Source organism: Diabrotica virgifera, chromosome 6, assembly GCF_917563875.1.
Source record: "Diabrotica virgifera virgifera chromosome 6, PGI_DIABVI_V3a".
NCBI classification, from domain to species: Eukaryota; Metazoa; Arthropoda; class Insecta; order Coleoptera; family Chrysomelidae; genus Diabrotica; species Diabrotica virgifera.
Genome location: NC_065448.1, coordinates 84289506 through 84311241, shown reverse-complemented (window position 1 = coordinate 84311241; position 21736 = coordinate 84289506). Strand labels below are relative to the sequence as shown.

Here is a 21736-nt window from a genome sequence, read left to right as displayed (position 1 = left end):
TTTTGGTTTGTAAATGTGTTTCCTATTAGTAGGTCATTTGCTTGGCAGAAATCTAGCATTTTGACACCATTCCTGTTCAAACATTCCTCTCCGTATTTTCCAATGCATCCTAATCCTTTGTTGACATCCTTGCCCACTCTTGAATTCCAATCTCCTAAAATTATGATTTTCTCTCTCGATTCTCTTAATTTGTCTAGTGCTCTTTGGAGTTCATTGTAGAATTCTGTCATCGTTTCTTCATCTCTGTATTCAGTTGGTCCATATAATTGTATGAATCCTATTTTGTCTTTTAGGTCCATTTGGATTGTTATAATTCTAGGTGATAATGTTTCATAGTGTGTTATTCTTGGTTCTAGTCTCTTATTTACTATTATACCAACTCCTTCCTTTGCTCTTTGTCCCTGCGGTATTCCTGAATAATAAAGACTATATTCCTCATTTAGATTTATATGCCCACCTCCTACCTTTTTTGTTTCGTTATTCCCATTATTTGAATACCCATTTTTTCCATTTCTTCAGTTATTTTTATTTCCTTTCCATTTAGAGAGGTCACGTTCCATGTTGCTATTCCTATTTGTTCTGATTCTTCATTTACAAAATTAGTATTTGATTTTCCATTATTGTTATTACTACTATCAAATTCAAAAAACGAAAAAATTTCAAATCGATTTATCTAGAAAATGGTGTATCCTACTGACTTAAAGTAAGAGTAACTTTTAGTACTAGAATACTACACAATTTAATAATCCAGTTATGCGATAAAATAACCGTTGCCCTACCCAAAGAGGACGTATATGACCGGTACTAGAAATGCGCAATTTATGAAATAGATTTATCTCTAGAAAATAAATAGCCGTACCAGTTTTAGTTTTTCTAAATAGATGTGTTCTAGAGGTACTTCAAAACTAATTAAAAGGCACCATCTTCAAAGAGCTCCAGCTCCCTTAGAAAGTCTTTTCGGAGTAGGTGATTTGGGTTAAACCGTAATATTTTGAGCCCAGGAATCTACAGTTAAAATATTTCCAATTATTGATGAAACACCCTCTATTGTTTTGTTTTATTTCATTATCTTTTATTTTGTAATAATATTGATGATTTTTGTAATTTCAGTAAACTGTATTTGTTATTTTTTTGTACTCTTTGTACCTACGCTTTGTCCATAAAATTGTAAAAGTTTCAGCGACAATAAAGTATATTTCTATTCTACACACGCGTTTTTGCTGCTTTTGTTGAACATTTTTTTAGCACTATCCCATATCAGTCGTGGAAAAGGACTCCTCGACAAAGTTTGATAGGGGCCCCTGTGGGGCTAGCTACGCTACTGGGTATGCACCAGGTCTTACGTGGTAGGTCAAATCCACGTGTCTGTGTGATAAAAGGTATACTTGTATTTTGTTGAGCTTCCGACCATTCATTGATCCCACTTGATATTAGTGACTTGCTTCACTAAACTGCTTAAAACAAATTTAACAAAAAACCAAAGAGCTACCACCACAATGCTCATACTGTAGATGCCTGATAACAGTCCAGCACATTCTTACAGAGTGTCCACTTTACTCGTATGAACGAAGCATCAACAACATGTCTGAAGAACCAAGTCAGCTGAAGAATATATTAAATTATAATTTATCCAGTGCAATTAATTATCTTAAGGATATAAATTTATTTTATAAAATGTAATAATTATATTGTAATTGTTCAACATCCGCTAATAACTTTCCATGGTTGATGCGGCTTTATGTAAATAAAAAAAAATCACACTTTTTTTTCTTCGCTTTTTTCAAGTTTTTCTCCATTGTGTAAGATCAAATGTCTTTTCAAATTACATGTGTGAGAAAATTGCTTAAAACAAATGTCACACTTATAAGGTTTTTCCCGACTGTGCACTCTCAAATGTCCTTTTAAATTACCTGCTTTGCTAAACTGCTTAAAACAAATTTCACACTCGTAAGGTGTTTCTCCAGAGTGTACTTTCAAATGTGTTTTCAAATTACTTGCTTCCATAAATTGCTTAAAACAAATTTCACACTTGTAAGGCTTTTCTCCAGTGTGCACTCTCAAATGTGTTTTCAAATTACCTGCTTCACTAAACTGCTTAAAACAAATTTCACACTCGTAAGGTTTTTCCCCAGTGTGCACTCTCCTATGTCTTTTCAGATGTTGTGCTGTACTAAACTGCTTAAAACAAACTTCACAATTGTACGGCTTTTCTCCAGAGTGTAGTCTTAAATGAATCTTCAAATTTCCTGCTGCACGAAATTCCTTAAAACAAATTTCACACTTAAAAGCCTTTTCTGCTGTATGTAATCTAATATGGTGTTTCAAGGTAGCTGGTTGAGAAAACTGCTTCAAACAAATTTCACACTTGTAAGGTTTTTCCCCACTGTGCATCCTAAAATGTGATTTTAAATGACTTGCTGTAGCAAACTGCTTAAAACAAATTTCACACTGGTAAGGTTTGTCCCCAGTGTGCACTCTCAAATGTGTTTTTAAATGGCTTGCTCTAGTATACTGCTTAAAACAAATTTCACACTCATAAGGTGTTTCTCCAGTATGTACTCTCCTATGCCTTTCCAAATGACCTGCTACGCCAAAATGCTTCAAACATATTTCACACTGGTAAGGCCTTTCTCCGGTGTGCACTCTCAAATGTGTTTTCAAATTACCTGCTTCACTAAACTGCTTAAAACAAATTTCACACTCGTGAGGTTTTTCCCCAGTGTGCACTCTCATATGTCTTTTCAAAAGACTTGATGCACTAAACTGCTTTAAACAAATTTCACACTTCTTTTTCTTCGCACTTTTTTCTCCATTGTGTAACATCAAATGTTTTTTGAAATTACATTTGTAAGCAAACTCATCGAAACAAATTTCACACTTGTACGGCTTTTCTCCAGTGTGAACTTTCCTATGATCCTTTAAGATATTTACTCGACTAAATTGCTTTAAACAAATGTCACACTTATAAGGCTTCTCTCCAGTGTGCAATCTCATATGTGGTTTCAAATGACCTTTCTGAGAAAACTGCTTAAAACAAATTTCACACTTATAAGGCTTCTCTCCAGTGTGCACTCTAAAATGATTTGTAAAATTACTTTTCTGAGAAAATTGCTTAAGGCAAATTTCACATTTGTAAAGCCCTTCTTCAGTCTGAATGATTGTATTTTTATTTAAATTATTTATGCTAGGGAAATCTGTAGCATAAGCAGAATCGTTTACTGTTGCTTCTTCATACTTTAGACTGAATCGTTGATTTTTATTATATGGATTTCCAGGTAAAGTATTCACAATTTCCACTCGGTTCTTTGGGAAAAAATCTAAAATAAAGAATAATTGGCGTAAGTAATATATAATAGAGAAACTGGCTTATAAAATAAGAGCTAATCAGTTTAAATACAACAAACGGGCAATATCTATTCAGTCAGTTTTAGATAATGTTATACAAATCGAATTAGATAATTATACAGCGTGTCTACTTAAGTTGGAAACATATGGGAAATTTTTTTATTATTAATTTTACGAAAAAAACTTATTCTTTATAAAAAGTTCTGCATGCCCCAAAACCTAAGATCCAATCATCAGATATCAAATTTTCTCAATATTATACGAGGTATGTCAAAAGATATGAATTTCGGTCAAGGGTAAAGTACCTTTATTTCTCTCAATAACGAAAATTATTATCATAAAAAGTTGTTTGCAATTAAAAACCAAGATCAAATATGCAATTACATGCTTCTAATTGAAAAAAAAATTTCTCAAATTTATGGATACCTAACATCGTTTTTAATTATTACAAATATGATAACTCTTTTATTATTCATTTTACGAAAAAAGTTATTCTTCATAAAAAGCTTTGCATGGTCTAAAATCTAAAACACAACTATGATATATCATATCAACTTTTATTAATTTTATACGAGGTGTGTCAAAAAATATGAAATTCGCTCAAGAATAATAGTGCCTTTATATTTCACAATATTTCAATTAGAAGGATGTAATTGCATATTAAAACATAGTTTTTAATTCTAAACAACTTTTTCTAATAACCATTTTCAATATTGTGAAAAATAAAGGTACTTTACTCTTGAGTGAAATTCATATTTTTTGACATCCCTCGTATAAAATTAATAAAATGTGATATACTGCATTCGCTCTCGCGAGATTTTTATTGACACATTCGGAATAGGAAACATACAACACAAAAATTCCTACCTCACACTATTAGCTGCTGAAATGAACTTAATCTTTCATTAAAAAAAAAAGAAGACTTATGAGAAATAGTGGGAGTGTATACTAATCGCATAAAATTTTGTGGAGTTTATTTCTACAAAATATTTTTATTTTGTACAATAAATAATTTTCTCATTTTTTATCAATACATTATAATGGTGTAAATAGATAAGTATTCATTGGCGTAAGGTTTATGTTATTTTTGTTTGTTTACCATTAATAATACTGGCAATGAGCAGGTGCGTTGGTTGTGTAGTAATTTTCAGTCACTCCTGATAACTGAATTTCCCAAAAAAAAGAAATTACTAACGTCAGTGTCAAAGTGAATCTCGATAGAGCGAATTCAGTATATCTGATGGTTGCATCTTCGGTCCTAGGATATACAGAGCTTTTTATAAAGAATACCTTTTTTTCGTAAAAGTAATAATAAAAGAGTTATCGTATGTGTAATAAATAAAAACGAAGTTAAGTATCAATAAATTTGAGAAAAATTTGGAAAATATTTTTTTCCAATTAGAAGCATGTAATTGCATATTTGATCTTAGTTTTTATTTCCAAACAACTTTTCATAATCAGATTTTTCGATATCGAGAGAAATAAAGGTACTTTACTCTTGAACGAAGTTTATATTTTTTGACATACCTCGTATAATATTGAAAAAATTTGATATCTGATGATTGAATCTTAGGTTTTAGAGCATGCAGAACTTTTTATAAAGAATAACTTTTTTTCGTAAAATGAATAACAAATAAGTTTCCCATATGTTTCCAACTTAAGTAGACACGCTGTATACGAAAGTAGCGGAACGATCGAATATTTCGCAAAATAAACATCAGATCAAAAAACTGAAAATACATTGTAACGTTACAAATGTCACATCTTTATTTTATTTTTAAATAATTATTTTACTTTATTTTCTTTAATATTTCATTAATAATTATCTTCTGTATTCGTTTTAACTTGTTGTTCCGGTAAAAACCTGTTTACACCCGTTCGCATCTAAACATTCCGTATATGTATTTGGCACCTAGGAGTTTTCTATTGGTTCCTTGCGGCACGCATTCATATTTCAACCAATACGCGGCGAGGTGCCAAACGCATATACGGAATGTTATTCGGTGCGAAATTCATATACGGAATGTTAAAAATATTCGTAGACGGAAAAAGATAACTTCTTATTAGTCAGTTAAAAGGAGATTGATTTTAAGATACTTGTTAATGTATTATTAAATAAAAATAAAACAATTATAGTATGTATTTGGAATGTTATTTGGTGCGAAATTCATATCCGGAATGTTAAATATTCGTAGACTAAAAAAGACGACTTTTTGTCAGTTAAAAAAGACTGATTTTAAAATATTTTGTTAATGTATTATTAAATAAAAATAACACATGTATAGCATATGGAATGTTATTTGGTGCGAAATTCATATACGGAATGTTAAATGTTCGTAGATAAAAAAAGACGACTATTTTCATCTGGTAGCACACAGCCCTAAACTTCAACAGAAATAACACAGAATTGAATAGCTGAAACACTAAACATACTATACAATAGGTGCAAGTCATTAAAAATTCCGCATCAAATAACATTCCATATAGGTAATAATTGTTTTATTTTCTTTAAAATTTAACAAAAAATTTTAAAATCAGTCTTTTTTAACTGACTTAATAAAAAGTCGTCTTTTTAGTCTACGAATATTTAACATTCCGCATATGAATTTCGCACCAAATAACATTCCCCAACAATATTATAATTGTTTCATTTTTATTTAATAATACATTAACAAATATTTTAAAATCATTTTCCCTTTAACTGACTAATAAGCATTGGTCGAAATATGACCGCGTGCTGCAAAGAACCAATAGAAAACTCCTAGGTGCCAAATACATATATGGAATGTTTAGATGCCGCCCGTTCTATAGGCAAATCTCTTTTCACCTAACATCTAAGTCATCATACTGAACGTACTCCGTATATCCTTACTCTCTAGATATCTGTCTTTTAATACGGAATATGGTTGTCCATCTCCTCATACTTTGCGCTGTCATGTCAATGAGAGTGGCAATTAGTAATGGAGGGGAAAAGTTAATTTATTTAAAGAGATGAGACCATGCCCATCACATCTTCATTTTATTTCCAGACATTCACATATCTTGGGGTAAGAATATTATCATATTAGTTACATTTCTACATCTAGGGGAGATATGACTGAGACGGCATACTTTTTTTTTAAATGTTTTGTAATCGATAACCGATAGAGTTAGACACGTAATGAAAATCAAAGTCAGCGCTAGCAACATTTACTTAAATATAACATTATTTTTTAACAAGGTACATATTATAGTTTTCTTCTGAAAAAACAAATTTATTACATGTGCCATCTCACCCACATACATGTGAGTGAGATGGCATACCCTTGAAATAAAGGCACTAATCTCGACATATGTCACAAATAATTTTTTGCAGTCTTGGGTACACCGGCACACCGGAATGTGACCACTTGCCACACATTTGGCATCTTAGCCAAGTTTCTCGAGAACGAGATAATGAAAAGAGGTCATGACAAAAAATTCAAGCAGCATCTTCCTCGTCACTTGTTTCAACATCGACGGAATCGACTTTCTCGTTTCAAATTCCTCTTATAACGACTTTTAACTGTAATGAAAAACTCCAATCATATAACAAAATTAATGCAGTATAAAAACCCATAAGGGTAAGATGGCATACCTATGCCGTCTTATCCTCTTGCTTACTATGCCATCTCAGGCAACATTGTATTCAGACCGTGTTTTTTAACCTAATTTTTTTAAGCACATTTTTAATATATAAATCGATACAGGCGTGATAGGCATAGGGTAAAATAACATCACAAAATTGAAAAACTTAACTTATGTGCAAAGACTCGCGAATTATAATGTGATACAAAAAAAAGCCAATAAATATATTGTCCTACTTATTAAACACTCCAAAGGCTACTGCTGTCAAAACAAAACTAACATTCATAAGTTCAACAATGTTGACAAATGCTAACTTGAGGAACTGAAAACTGTCACACAAGGCACCAAATTTGAAATAGTTTACGAAAAACGCGTGATATGCCATCTCAGCCAGTATGCCGTCTCAGCCATATCTCCCCTAACAGTTTTTATAATATTTTTTTCTCTAACCTCCAAATGTCCAACCATGTGTTTGGTTTCTATATTTCATTTCATCTATTAATATGCGTTTAGTAATCAAATTTGAACTATTCCCCTTATCTTAATTCCATTTAATTTACCCTTGCCATCTACTAGTTTTTGAATACTATTTGGTAAAGGTACAATTTGGTTATTAACTTCTTGATTGTCACTTATACGCATTATATCTTCTAGCTTTTGGAAAGAAATCAACCTTTCTCCCTTCGGGAGCTTCAAGCCTTCCTCACCGGTGATGGAACTAGGTGAAGGCGAAGACAACAGGATGCATCTAGATAGACAGCAGCACCCAACATCTACAACACCACCAAGGCCGTAGCTGCAGGGACCTAGATCCACAACATCTGCGCCCAGGTCTACAAGTCAACAGCTATACCATTCGACATCAAGAAGTTACCATCGAACCAGATACCAAAAGCCATAAGTATAATTTAAAAGTTGTTAGTTTTGGCAAGAATTTGAATATATTTGTTAATGCATTTAATAAGTCACATTTTTACTATATCTTTATTGAACAATGAACATGATTGGTTAAAGTATTATTTTGTTTGCTTCCATTCTGAAGTTTCATAGTTCATATTTAAGATTAGGACAAGGCGAACACACACCTTGTGAGAGACTGAGCTAGGCCAGGGTGAACGATAGCTATCTTAGTCAGTTGAGATATCATTTTCAGATGGTATTTCAATTAGCTGGGGTAGTCTATCGCGCGTTCTACTTTGCTTCAACATGTTTAATATGTTTCAAAAATCTATCGAATGACACACAACTCGACCCCTCACTCCACCCCCTGGGGGTGCGGTGGGGGTAACTTTAAAATCATACATGGAAACCCCCATTTTTTATTGTAGATTTGGATTCCTTATGTAAAAATAAGCAACTTTTATTCGAGAAATTTTTTCTAATTGTGGATACATGGCGCTATATTCTGTAAAAAACGATTTATCGTGATACCATAGGTAAATTATAGAAACAGTGTAATCTCGAGAAATATGCTTTTAAGGGGGAAGTCTACTGTGACAAGGGAAAAAACAGGCCGATTTTCCGGATTTTTTTTTCTAACAAAATATGACTCGTACATTAAATTAATTTAAACCGTCATCTTTACTATATATTCAAGTATTTGTAAAAAAAAATTCAAGTCGAAACATTCAAAATTGCCGTCGTGGCACTCCTTCAAGCGCAGGTCCGTTCTTTTAGGTGCCCAAACGGTGTACATGAAATCTCACGTCTGGGTGATCTGAAACAAAAAACAAAATATGGTTATCATCTACATTGTATTGACTCTCGTCTGACGGAGAATTTTTTTGATATCGTTTTTTGTTTAATTGTTATAAACAATAATAACATAAAATTTGGGCAAAAAAATAGAAAAAAATTTCAAGAATTTTTTTTTTGGCGCCAAAAGTTTTAATCGACAAAATCCTCCGTCAGACGAGAGTCAATACTATGTAGATGATAACCATATTTTGTTTTTTGTTTCAGATCACCCAGACGTGAGATTTCATGTACACCGTTTGGGCACCTAAAAAAAAACGGATATGCGCTTGAAGGAGTGCCACGACGGCAATTTTGAATATTTCGACTTGAAATTTTTTTTACAAATACTTGAATATATAATAAAGATGACGGTTTAATTTAATTTAATGTACGAGTCATATTTTGTTAGAAAAAAAAATCCGGAAAACCGGCCTGTTTTTTTCCTTGTCACAGTAAACTTCCCCCTTAAATGAAAACCCAAAAAACACATGTTTCATATTTTTCAAAATCCTATCGAATGACACCAAACACTACCCCCCCATCTACACCTTGGAGGTGGGGTGGGGAGTAACTTTAAAATCTTAAATAGGAACCCCCATTTTTTATTGCAGATTTAGATTCCTCGTGAAAAAATAAGTGACATTTATTCTAAACATTTTTTAGAATTATTGATAGATGGCGGATTATTTATACATCAGAAAAATACGATTTATTAGAGCCATCTATCAACAATTCTAAAAAATGTTTCGAATAAGTGTTACTTATTCTTTTATGAGGAATGCAAAACTGAACTAAAAAACGAAGGGTTCCTATTTAAGGTTTTAGAGTTACTCCCCACCTCACATCGAAGATGTTTAGTAAGGATCGCCTTTGGTGTCATTCGATAGATTTTTGAAAAATATTAATCACAATATATTAAAAATTATATTACATATTAAACAAAATATTTTTCATTTGGAAGTATATTTCTCGAGATATTAGACCGTTTCTATAGTTTACCTATGGTAGCACGATAAATGGTTTTTAAAAGTTAAGCGAACCTGTGGATTATTTATCCACAATTCGAAAAAATATTTTGAATAAAAGTTGCTTATTTTTAGGTACAGAATCCAAATCTGCAATAAAAAAATGGGGGTATCCATTTAAGATTTTAAAGTTACCACTCACCCTATCTCCAGGGGGTGGAGTTGGGGGGTCGTATTTGGTGTCACTAGATAGATTTTTGAAAAATATTGAACAAGTATTTTTCAACCGATCTGCAACTTTTGAAACACTCTATATAAGAAGATCTACATACATGTTGATTCAGATTAAAACAGAATATAGGAGTTAATACATGTGTATGTGAACTGCGTTTTAAATAGTTGACCAGTTTGAAAGTTCGACACACCATAAACGTAGCGACAATAAATTATTCGACATGCAGCAAATATCCTTCTCCTTTTTCGAAGCCAGCCGAAAGTAGCCAAAATTTTCATTCGTCACATCGAGTCCCCAATACAGAAAATACAACAGGGCTGAAATGTGGTACAAACACTAAACTCATTACTTTGGTCTCCTAAACTTAGTTTACAAACCAAAATGACAATCTACAAGTTGGTTGTAGAACCAATTTTGACGTACGGATCTGAATGTTGGAAAATGACAATGAGTGAGAAGAAAAAAACTGGAAGCATTAGAAATGTACTATCTAAGAATAGTGTGTCGAATATCTAGAGTATATATTATATAATATTATAATATATATTATATAATACCTAATATAAAAAATATATTATTTTTTACATTTTTTATGATTATTTTTGAAATTTCTCATTATAACTTTTTTTCTTTTACATTTAGGTAGGTATATATTATATTATATAATAAAAAAAGCTTATTTTGTTTACTTTAAAATTATATAGGATTATATAAATATTATATAGGATTATATAGATATAAAAATTATAGGATTATATTTAAATAAGATATTATTTTTCAAAATGCAATAAATACTTGCAACGATTTTTGATTTTAGGATTATTTTTTAAATTTCTCATTATAACTTTATTTTTCTTGTACATGAATATACTATATATTGCTCAATAAAGAGGGCTTACTTTCTGTTCTTTAAAATGGTGTATCATCTATATTTAAATAATGGAAACCGAGTAATTCTTTGATATTTTTTTACCTGTATTATTTAAAATTATTTCTTTTACAAAAATTATATAAACATTAGTCTTAGAAAACATCACTTTAGTTAAAATTATTTAAACGTTGACATTTAAAAAATTTTCAAAATCAAAGTCCATTTCTTTGTTAGCATTAGCTTCAGTATCTTCCTCTGACACCTCAGTTATCTTAGAGTTCCCACAATTAGTACCCATGCACATGCACCCTTTGCAAAATATTGAACAATTAATTCCTATCTTCCTACAACCTCAGGTTTTTATATATCCTTTGGTACATTTACATGCTATTTTTTCAAGCAAAGCTTGTGGTGCAGGAGCTTTGACAGTAAATATTGGAATTAATCCATATTTTGAAGTTTGCCCGGCCGAGTCAAGTGGATCCAAAGTATTACCTATAAAAAATAAGATTTAATCATAATACACAATCACATAAAAAAGTTATAATGAGAAATTTAAAAAATAATCCTAAAATCAAAAATCGTTGCAAGTACTTGTTACATTTTGAAAAAGCATATATTATTCAAAAATAATCCTAGAATTTTTGTAATACACCATTTTAAAGTAAACAGAATAAGCTTTCTTTTTTATTGTATAATATATACCTAAATGTAGAAAAAAAAAGTTATAATGGGAAATTAAAAAAATAATCGTAAAAAATATAAAAACTCGTTAAAAGTATAAAATCTTGGAAAATATAACCTCTTTAAAAGAACTCGTACAACACTATACAGTAGAACATTTTAAAGGTAATTGATTTCTATTCCTCTTACATGTACCATTGCATATGCCTAAAGTTACGTAGAAAAAAGTTACAGACCAATATTTGCGAAATAACAAGGAAAATTGCCCAAGATTGCTGTGAGTGGCGAACTTTGAAAAATCATATGTCAAACACTGTAAATCCTAATGACCTCTACCAAATATTATTTTAAAGAGAAAATATGTAAGTTTTTTTTTTGTGAAGCAATGTCTATACCTATATCCCCGTGGACAAAGTCCCTTTGTGCTTTTTCTTTTGAATATATTTTTGTAAAAAAAAGTATCGATGACTTTAAAAAGTTATATTTAGATAGGAAATTTAACCGGAAACAATTTTTATGTAGATGTGTTTGTACCAAAAGTGCATAGAACTCACCCTAATGTAACCTGTGCCTAGGGACTAATTCACCCATTTCTCAAAAACGCACCCCTTTAAATGGTAGCACTCCGCGGTTTTTTCATATATAGAGATTCATTGACCATATGAAATAATAAAACCCCGTTAACGTTGTAGTTCCTTCTATTGTAAATTGTACATTCAATAATAATTGTAATTTCCCTTCAATAATAAAAAATAGGAGTGATCAACTATGATAATAATTTATAAATTTTTGTGGTCCACAAGCAGGATAGAAATAGATTTACCCCATTGGATAAAATGTGAGGTTTCAGCAACTGACAAGAGGTGACAAATTATGTGTCACCTCATGTCACCTATAGAAAAACTAAATAAAAAACAATATGTATATTAGACTTCTGTGTTTGGGATTTTGAAAATATTTTTTCTCTTAACACATTCGCTACCAAGGAGGTATTTAAGTTTCATCCACATAGACCAGGGGTCACCAATTAGTGGACCGCAGTCCGCATCCGGACGGTGGGCTAGTTTTGTGCGGACCGTCAATAAATTCAGAATATACCTAGTGTTTGGCAATTTTGAAAATGTTTGGCCATGAAATTGTGTACTATGTTTGGCTAAACTTATGTGTGCGAAGCCGCTTTATCAAGAATGAACTTAATCAAGAATGAATTAAAAATCAGTAGAGGTCTCACTTAACAGATGAATATCTCAACTCCCTAATGAGACTCAGTTGCACTAACTCACTCCAAAGACAGGTTGTACATCAAAAATGTCATTTTTCTCTCTGATAATTTAATTTTGTAAAGAGTTCCCTTATTGTTATACTTACTAATCATTAATTTTTCAGAGTACTTTTCAGATGTGCATTTAATTAAAATAATTTTCAGATTTAATAAGTTTGCAACAAACACCTTGCATTGAAACTGATGTAGAAAAGATAACATGTTAATTAGCATTTTGTACTATAATTATTTATTTTAAATTCCTCAGTTTCCTTTCTACAAAATTGAAGATGTCTAAAAACTTCATTAGCATTCAAAATATAAATCCTAACTTTTAAAATATTCTCAGTAACAATTTACAATACTGCTGTTTTCAAAATATACTGATCATAACATCAAGACAATGAATACAGGAAAGTATACAGTAACCAAAAAAACAATCAGATATTATTAGTTTTCCTTTCCATATTAGTCCATGTGTGAGGCCACTTTCGTATGAAAGTTCAAAAATGTCCCCTTTAAACATATCAGAAGAGTGGAACATTTTTTTAAGCAAATTCAAAATTACTTGCAAACAAAAAAGGTCTGTGGTCATATTTCCGAAAAGTTGATAGTTTTCGAGTTATAAGCGATTTAAAATCTAAATAATGCAAAACTATGCATTTGCGATGCTTGAAAACTCTTAAGTTTTTTATTTATTTATTTAAAACACGGGATACCCCATTGACAGTTAAATTACAAACAATATCAGTTTTCAAAACATAAATTACCTATTGGGACCGTGCAAGTTCGGCAAAGCGACCTCTATTTCTACGCTCTGTACTTTTATTCGCACTTTTAATTATATTGGCCAATTATATTAGTCCTGGTTGCTGGATAATTGTCAAGGCCATAGTCCAAAAAAATAATAAGAAGAAAAAATAAGATGCAGGTTATGTTATGCAAACGTAAACAATTGAATGTAGTGAATAACATTAGTTATTAAAATGCAGTACTGCAAGCAAAATACAATTACAGTCGACTCTCGTTAATTCGAAACTCTAGGGACTCTTAAAATATTACGAATTATTGAGTGTTTGAAATATCAAATGGTTCGAAATTTGTGAGAGAAAATAAATAAAACTTCGAATTATTAAGTGTTGATTATTTATTAACTGTTACATATTCTATAACGATGACAAAAGTTTAGAGGTATTACATTCGTGTACATACATACATGTATGTATTCCTAATGTAAATTAATCAATCTTTGGAAAGAACTGATTGCTCAGACTGCTCAATAATTTTTTTAAGAGAAAAAGGGCTTGAAATGCTTTTTCATCACTTTCGTTTTGTAGACAGAAGGTTTGTAAGGTATCAAATGAGGAGCTTGCTTCCTTAACTGACACTTCTGCCAAAGGTTCTGATGTATCGTACTCATCTTCATCATTACTTTTTTCATTCGTATCTGTCGCAGATAAAATTTCGCCATCGGTTAGTGAACCTGAGACAGCATCATCTTCATCCACTTGAACAAAGTCAGAAAAACTCACACCGCTGGTGTCAACTAATGGTTCTATTGCTGGTTCTTCATCATCCAACTTTGAATTGTCGAGTGTTGAACGCCGATGAGTTCGAATTAACGCGTCTTTTTGTTATATAGCAATGATATTTTTCGTTCGAATTACCAAGTGTATAAAAATGTATTGATTTAGTTCGAAATATAAAGAGATTTTGTAGGGAACTCGTGATAACTTTGAATTATAGAGAGATTCGAATTATCGCAGGTTTGAATTAACGCGAGTCGACTGTAATTAAATTTACCTTTATATAATAATTGCATATATCAATATTGTGGAGCAATATATAATTTTTCTGCTGCAATGACAGAAGGTATGAAATATACGTCAATTTGACAATTTAAATTGACAATATGAATTATTTAAGATAGTTGCAATATTTCTCCGCGACTCGCGCACGGTCGTTTCTCGTTTCCCTTTCAAGTACTTGCACACCGCGAATAGTGTTAAAACAATAACAAAAGTTACATTTAAAGTTCACTACATACTAAAAATATACAAAATATAATTAAAACAAAATTCAACAATACCATACATATATATCACAAAGCAAGAGATCTTTTGAACCGAGATAAAGTTAAAGTGAAAATATCATAATCAAATTCATATCAGTTTTAATAAAGTTACAGATATTTTTTGTTTAAGATGACCCAAAAATGTTAAAAATATATTTACGGAGGCAAGAAAGGTGATGTTTTGAATTTCTTAAAAAAAATGTTAAACAATTTCTGCCCAAAAATTTTGCCCGGCACCCTTCTGATTTGTTTATAGGGGATATTTTTTAACAATAATCTGCAAAGAAACCGAATCATAACAGCCAGACACAGGCGGCATAAATCCGGACCCCGGAAGTGTCATACGTTTTCGAAACGGCCCCTCATGGAAACTAATTGGTGACCCCTGACATAGACCATAGCTATTTAAATTGGCATTATGTTCAGTGCGATCCCCGGCTCACAGGTGAGATGCTGGTCTATGGGAAAAATCGATGCAGCTCATTAATGAGTCACTTGGAAGCGAATTGGGTTAATAATCAAAACACATACCTACATCTATCAAACTACAAAACCATGGCTAACGACAATAGTTACACAATAACTTAAAATGACATAAAATTAAACATGTTTAACATTATACTGAGACCAATTGAATGCTATGCTGGAACGTTGTAAACACCAAATCAGATTTTGTCAACACCTTGAGGAAAACACGTTATAATTGATCATATTCAAAAAAGGAATCTTTAAGATCATAATATGATAGACTATAGCAGGGCTTCCCAAACTTATTCGTACTGTGACCCCCTTGAGACTTTGGTATTTTTTGCGACGCCCCTCACCCAACCCCCAATAAAACTTACCAATTTTAGTAAGTACTAGCCTAGTAACAGGTTATAGTTATAACAAAAAAACTATTTGGACATTTATATTTTTATTAGAAATTAAGAACGAATTCAAAACATAGGCACAAAAATAAAAAGGGATATTTTTTTATGTAACTGGCTGTAACGTGAGGGATGCGCTTGCTTTTTTGAGCACAGCTTATGAAACCGGGCCTCCAATTTGGAAATTGCCACTATCATTTCTTTTTCTAAGTTTATGTTTGACCTGTACTTGTTTTTAATTACTGTCACTGCAGAAAATTCCGTTTCGCACAAGTACGAAGTTGCAAATGACAATAAAACCTTAAATGAAGAGTGGAGATATATAATGAGGCAAGCGACAAAAAATAAATTTCTCTGATTTTGCTATTATAATTATCTATACAACAAAGCCGTTAACCTGTATTATGGGCAAAGTAATAGTCGCATTGGAAATAGTTCTAAATAAATTTAACAAATAGCGTCCGCCGTTAAGTATAGTGTTCCGTTTCCTGATAAAAACTCATTTTCTCGATTGTACATTTTTGTCGCTTGCCCCGTTATATATCTCCACTCTTCAAATGTGGCTGTGCTGATGGCATGATATTCATGAGAAACTGAGCTCCAAAATTCAAACAGTGTGTCCTTGTCTTATTGAAGCGTTAGGATAGAATCACAGGAAAATTCTGTCAGTTGTTCTTCTTCCGCTGTTGAAAGTGTCGATAACGTGGATAACTAGAAAGGGTTTCTGACCCAGTCATATTACTCCAGATCTTCGGGAAAATATTTCTCAAAGTGTTCACTCAATGATAACAAGTGTTGTGTAAACATATTTTTTAAAGAGGGATGGAGGATTTCTATCGATTTTTCTTGTAGAATACCTTGTAAATCAGGGAAAGAGTTAATTTCTTGATCTTCTAATTTTCTCTTCCGTAAGAGCAACTTAAGGCTATGGGTACATAATTCGCAAATATTTTACGTGTATCCCTACTTTTTCTGTCTTTACACGGCAAATTACGTGTAGTAAAATTCACACTGGTATGGATATGTAAACATTACTAGAATGTCATTCTACTTGAAAATGTCATCATTAATTTAAAGAGATGGCTTTTGAATGTTCTTGGATAACTGATATTTTTATAATTGCAAATTATTAATTCAGTTAATAAATGTGATAATTTTTTAAACGGAAATTTAAAAAAAATTAAACAAAAACTAATACTCAATCGAGAAAAGAGGAAAAGTGTTAAAGTGATTTTTTAATAATATTATGGAACGCTTATAATTTTGAACATCTTTAACAACAAAATACTTGGATCACAGAATATATTATCCTGATGTATTCTCTGCTTGGATCTTCCACAAATAATACACAATAAATAACTTTTTATTAAGTTCATGTCTTAAATCAATTATTTATCAAATAAACTATATATCAATAATATTTAATCAATAACACAAAATATTCCCGATACAATGTCAAATATTTAAAATTGTCACTGATTGTCAGTGTCTGACTGACAATATATGCTGACAATATTATATTCGGCTGAGTGCGTTGTAAGACAAAGATAGATTTGGGTAATATTACCACGGCATTGTGTTCATTTTTTCGAATCCTGAAAAAACCAATAAATATTTTTGAAAAATTTAAACGCAGAATGAAAGACTAAAGTATTACCGAGGGCCGAAAGTCCCTTAGAATAAATAAAAAGTTTATTTTGAATGAGATATTTGAAATTAAAAATCACACTACATTTTCTCTTAGTTTTTCACCCCTGTAACTTATTAAAATAGACATTATAGAAATTCTCAGGGACTTTCGGCCCTCGCCAATAACGTATTCTTTCATTCTGCGTTTAAATTTTTCAAAAATACTTATTAGTTTTCTCAGGATTCGAAAAAAATGAATCCCCATTTGAATAGCATTGCAGCCGAAAATACGTACCGATCCTCTTAATCTGAAACCCAGTAATTTTATCTGCCAATTGCAGGATATGAGTATTGTAATAAATATATTTTATATATATATATATATATATATATATATATATATATATATATATATATATATATATATATATATATATATATATATATATATATATATATATATAGTCTTTTGAGTCCCTTTTACTTTTCAGTGTCGGGACTTCGGGTATTAAAAACTCGAAATACCGGGATAATACGGACTGATAAAATACGTACTAGTGATCATTGGCGAATTAAATACCCAAGAAGTGGATTGCAGGTGAGAATAGCCTAGAGAATAACTTATAAATATAATAATTACTAAAAAGACTTTAAATACAAATTAAGTTGATAGGCAACCAGTTTTACCAAAAGTGTCTGGATAGGTAACGAACCTCTGAAGAGCGAACCTCTGTGGAAGTTATCTTACGCTAGACATATAGACAGCACACATTACAGCAGTGGCGTGCTGAGATAAGGGCAAATAAATCAGGATGAACATGACTAATGAAGAAATTATGCAATTTAAGGAAATTATCAAGGAATTAATAAACGAGACTACAGCTGAAATTATGAAAGATACGAAGGAACTGATTAACGAGGTAAAAGAAATGAATAAAATATACAGAGAAGAAATAAAACAGCTAAAAGAGGAAAATTTGAAGATAAAACAGGAAATGGTAGAATTGCGAGTTAAAATGATTAAAATTGAAGAAATAGAAGAAAGGCTAGAAGTAGCTGATAGGAAAGACAGAAAGAACAATATTATTATAAGCGGTCTGGAAATTCCAAATGCTACAGAAAAGGAAATGGAAGATAATGTAAAACATTTTTTCGAAAACCAGTTAAAGATAAAAATTTCTGTCCCAAAAATAAAGGAAATAAAGGAGAAGACATACCTGATTAAAGTAGAGAATTTTGAACAAAAATTGGAGATAATGAAAAACAAAGCTAAATTAACTAGGGGGAAATATAATCAAGTATATATAAATAACGACTTGACCCAAAATGAAAGAAAAATTCAACAAAAACTGAAGGAAATTGCAAAACAAAAAATAGAAGAAAGGAAAACAGTAAAAATTGGATATCAAAAACTTATAATCAATGGGCAGAAATGGACTTGGAATACAAAAAGCAGCGAATTGGAAAGGGATAATGCCAATACAAAAAACTGGACAAATTAACTGCAAGGACCATAAGGAAACGACAAGGCAAGAAATAGGTAATGACAATGGCAAACAGGATAAGAAAAATATTTAGAGACTAGCAACGTGGAATATCAGAGGACTAAATGGTAAAGAAACAGAATTGAGCTACGAGTTTGATAAAAACAAAATAGAAATATTAGGTATTACAGAAACAAAAAAGAAAGGAATTGGTGAAATATACCTAGAAGGCGGTCATTTGCTTATATATAGCGGGGTTCCACCAGAAAAGAGAGCAGCTGCAGGAGTAGGTACTATAATTAAAAAAGAAAAAGTAATAAATATACAGGACTGGAAAGGCTGGTCAGAAAGAATAGTCGCTCTTGAGATGAAAGATGAACAGGGAGAGCCACAGACAATAATTACGGCATATGGACCCGATGAAAATGAGAAAAAAGAAGTCAAAGAAAAATTCTGGACAGACCTAAATATAGCAATAGAAAACAGTAAAGGGCGGATTTACGTCATTGGAGACTTCAACGGAAGAGTAGGAATCAAAGATGAGACAGTAACGGATGTAATTGGAAGGTACGGTGAAGAAGTGAGAAATGATAATGGAAAACGGTTAATAGAATTCTGCGTACTAAATAATTTAATAGCAACAAACACACACTACCAACACAAAGACATACATAAATTTACTAGGCAAGGATCAAGAGAATCAGAAAAGTCAATAATCGATTACATACTAGTAGAACGCGACAATCGAAAGGTAATTCAAGACGTTAGAGTCCGAAGAGGACCAGAAATAAGTAGTGACCATTATTTGTTGGAAGCTAGAATAAAGAATAAAAACAAAAAACCCCAGGAACATACAAAAGAAAACAAAAGAAAAATTGAATACGAATCAATCAGAACTTACAAGCTCAGAAACAAAGAGATTGCCCTAAGATACAAAGAAATGGTTGATTTAGAAATAGCAGCTCTGGAAAATGCAAATGATAGTAACAACCTAGAACAAAAATGGCAATCATTTAAAAATATATTACTGGAAGCGGCGAAAAAAATATGTGGCATTAGTAAAAGGAATGAAAAGGTGAAACAAACAAACTGGTGGAATGCTGAAATAAAACAACAAGTGAAAACTAAGAAAAAACTTTGGAATAATTATTTAGGAAACAAAACAGTAAACAATTACAACAAATACAAAGAGGCAAGAACTGCAGTAAGAGATATGATAAAAACAGAAAAGGAAAAGAGTTGGCATCAATTTGGACAACAGCTGGAACACAATAGCAAAGAAAATCAAAAACTTTTTTATAGAACATTAAAATCTCTGAGAACAGACAAACCTAGTAAGGATATGAGAATTAAAAACAAAGAAGGAAAAATAATCACAGAAGAAAAAGAAATTATTGAAAGATGGCGACAACACTTCCAAGAATTATTAACTACCACAAAAGAGGATAGGAATAAAGAAAACAGTAACGTGACAGGTAGTGAAGAACAGAGAACAAGCATCGAGATAACAATCGAAGATACAATAGAAGCAATAGGCAAACTTAAAAACGGAAAGGCACCTGGACACGACCATATACCACCGGAAATAAATATATTTTCTGTATTAAAAGTCCTCTATGACACACAACACCCCTGGGACAACTGGGCAATGCCCCAGGGTGTCGAGATTCACAGTTTGGGAAGCCCTGGACTATAGGATGCATGAAGTAATTTCTCGTAATATTCACCACAGTCGGCAGTACATTATTTTACAGATGCAGTACATTTTTCTATGGAGCACCAACATTTGAAACTATTGGCGGTTACGACGTTCTTCCAGCATAGAATTCAATTAACAAACATAAACACAGTAGTACAGTGGAATCCCGATAAGTGGCCTCCAATAATCCGGCTAACCTGAACCGATTTTAATCAGACAAACATTTCAACAATTAAAATGTAATATTTACAACCGAGACTGACCGAATTTTTTACCAAGAAATGAACAACACTGTATACAACGCTAGGTGCGTAATTTAGACGTACTGTGCATATGTATGTTTTTGCAATTATAATGGAGTTTACCTGTAAGGATAGCCCGGATCGGCCACAGTCGCGATTAATCTGACTTATTGCGGTTTCACTGCACTGACAAGTATCTATACATTGAATGAAAGCTATAAAAATATGTTCTACCTACACATTTTTACTATTTCTCTCACCTGAGTCTTCCTCTGCTTCATTCTTAAAGTCTTCCAGATCTAGGGACCTGGATAGCTGCCTCTCTATAAATTGTTGGTCGCCCTCAATGGGCTCATTCTTGATTTCAGTTTTTAGTTCTATAGCTAATAAAAAATGGAATTATTTAATGTTTAGTGTACTAATTTTGGACATGTTTTTATCATTTGTCTTACCTGAGTTATCTTCAGCTGGTTCATTCTTCAAAACTCCAAGATCTGTTGATGTAGAGAAGTGACTCTCTACACATCCTGGGTTACATTTAACAAAATTGTCCTGTATTTCAACTTTTAAAAATTCCATAACTAAGGCCTATCCTTTTATTAAATATACCAGTACAGTAAAATTTATAATATTACTTATAAAAACAATATAAAATTCAACCACAATATCATTTTTCACAACACGAACTGTCAGTAGTGACAGTTCGTTGGCTTTCTTCTTCTTCTTCCTTTTTTTTTGGGTTTCGATTTTCTTTAATCATTTACCCAGTACATGTTATTGGTTATGCGCGTCTTGCTCAAGGCAATGCACAACCAGGTGTCCTGTCAACTTCAGATCTATTTTTTTTTTGGTCCTATGTGTTCCTTGTCCTTCTTCTTGTTTTTCTATAGATAGAGGGGGAAAAGTGTTACAACATTTAAGGTTAACTTAAGACTTTTCTCGTTTGGGGGTAGCTTCCAAACATTTTCACATAGGTTTAGGGCTGGCTACCTTCGGTTAGGATTAAGGATTTTAAGGATACAAATATAATTTTTG

At 31.7% G+C, this 21736-nt stretch overlaps 1 protein-coding gene across 1 annotated transcript; it reads right to left on the bottom strand.

Annotated features, from left to right (window-relative positions):
* Positions 1-1639: 1639 nt before the first annotated feature.
* LOC126886501 (zinc finger protein 665-like) lies at positions 1640-21412 on the bottom strand. Its single transcript, XM_050653456.1, has 3 exons — positions 21154-21412; positions 20962-21084; positions 1640-3317 (listed from the first exon to the last, which is right to left on the bottom strand). Exons 1-3 carry the CDS (start codon positions 21278-21280, stop codon positions 1756-1758), a joined length of 1812 nt encoding a protein of 603 aa, XP_050509413.1. The 5' UTR covers positions 21281-21412; the 3' UTR covers positions 1640-1755.
* Positions 21413-21736: the final 324 nt, after the last annotated feature.

Excerpts from the sequence above, each read along its gene's own strand:
- LOC126886501 (XM_050653456.1), bottom strand. The coding sequence starts at position 21,280 with ATGGAATTTTTAAAAGTTGAAATACAGGACAATTTTGTTAAATGTAAC. Across the intron at positions 21,085-21,153 it reads ACCAGCTGAAGATAACTCAG|CTATAGAACTAAAAACTGAA; the intron begins GTAAGACAAATG and ends ATTTTTTATTAG. Across the intron at positions 3,318-20,961 it reads TGAAGCAGAGGAAGACTCAG|ATTTTTTCCCAAAGAACCGA; the intron begins GTGAGAGAAATA and ends TCTTTATTTTAG.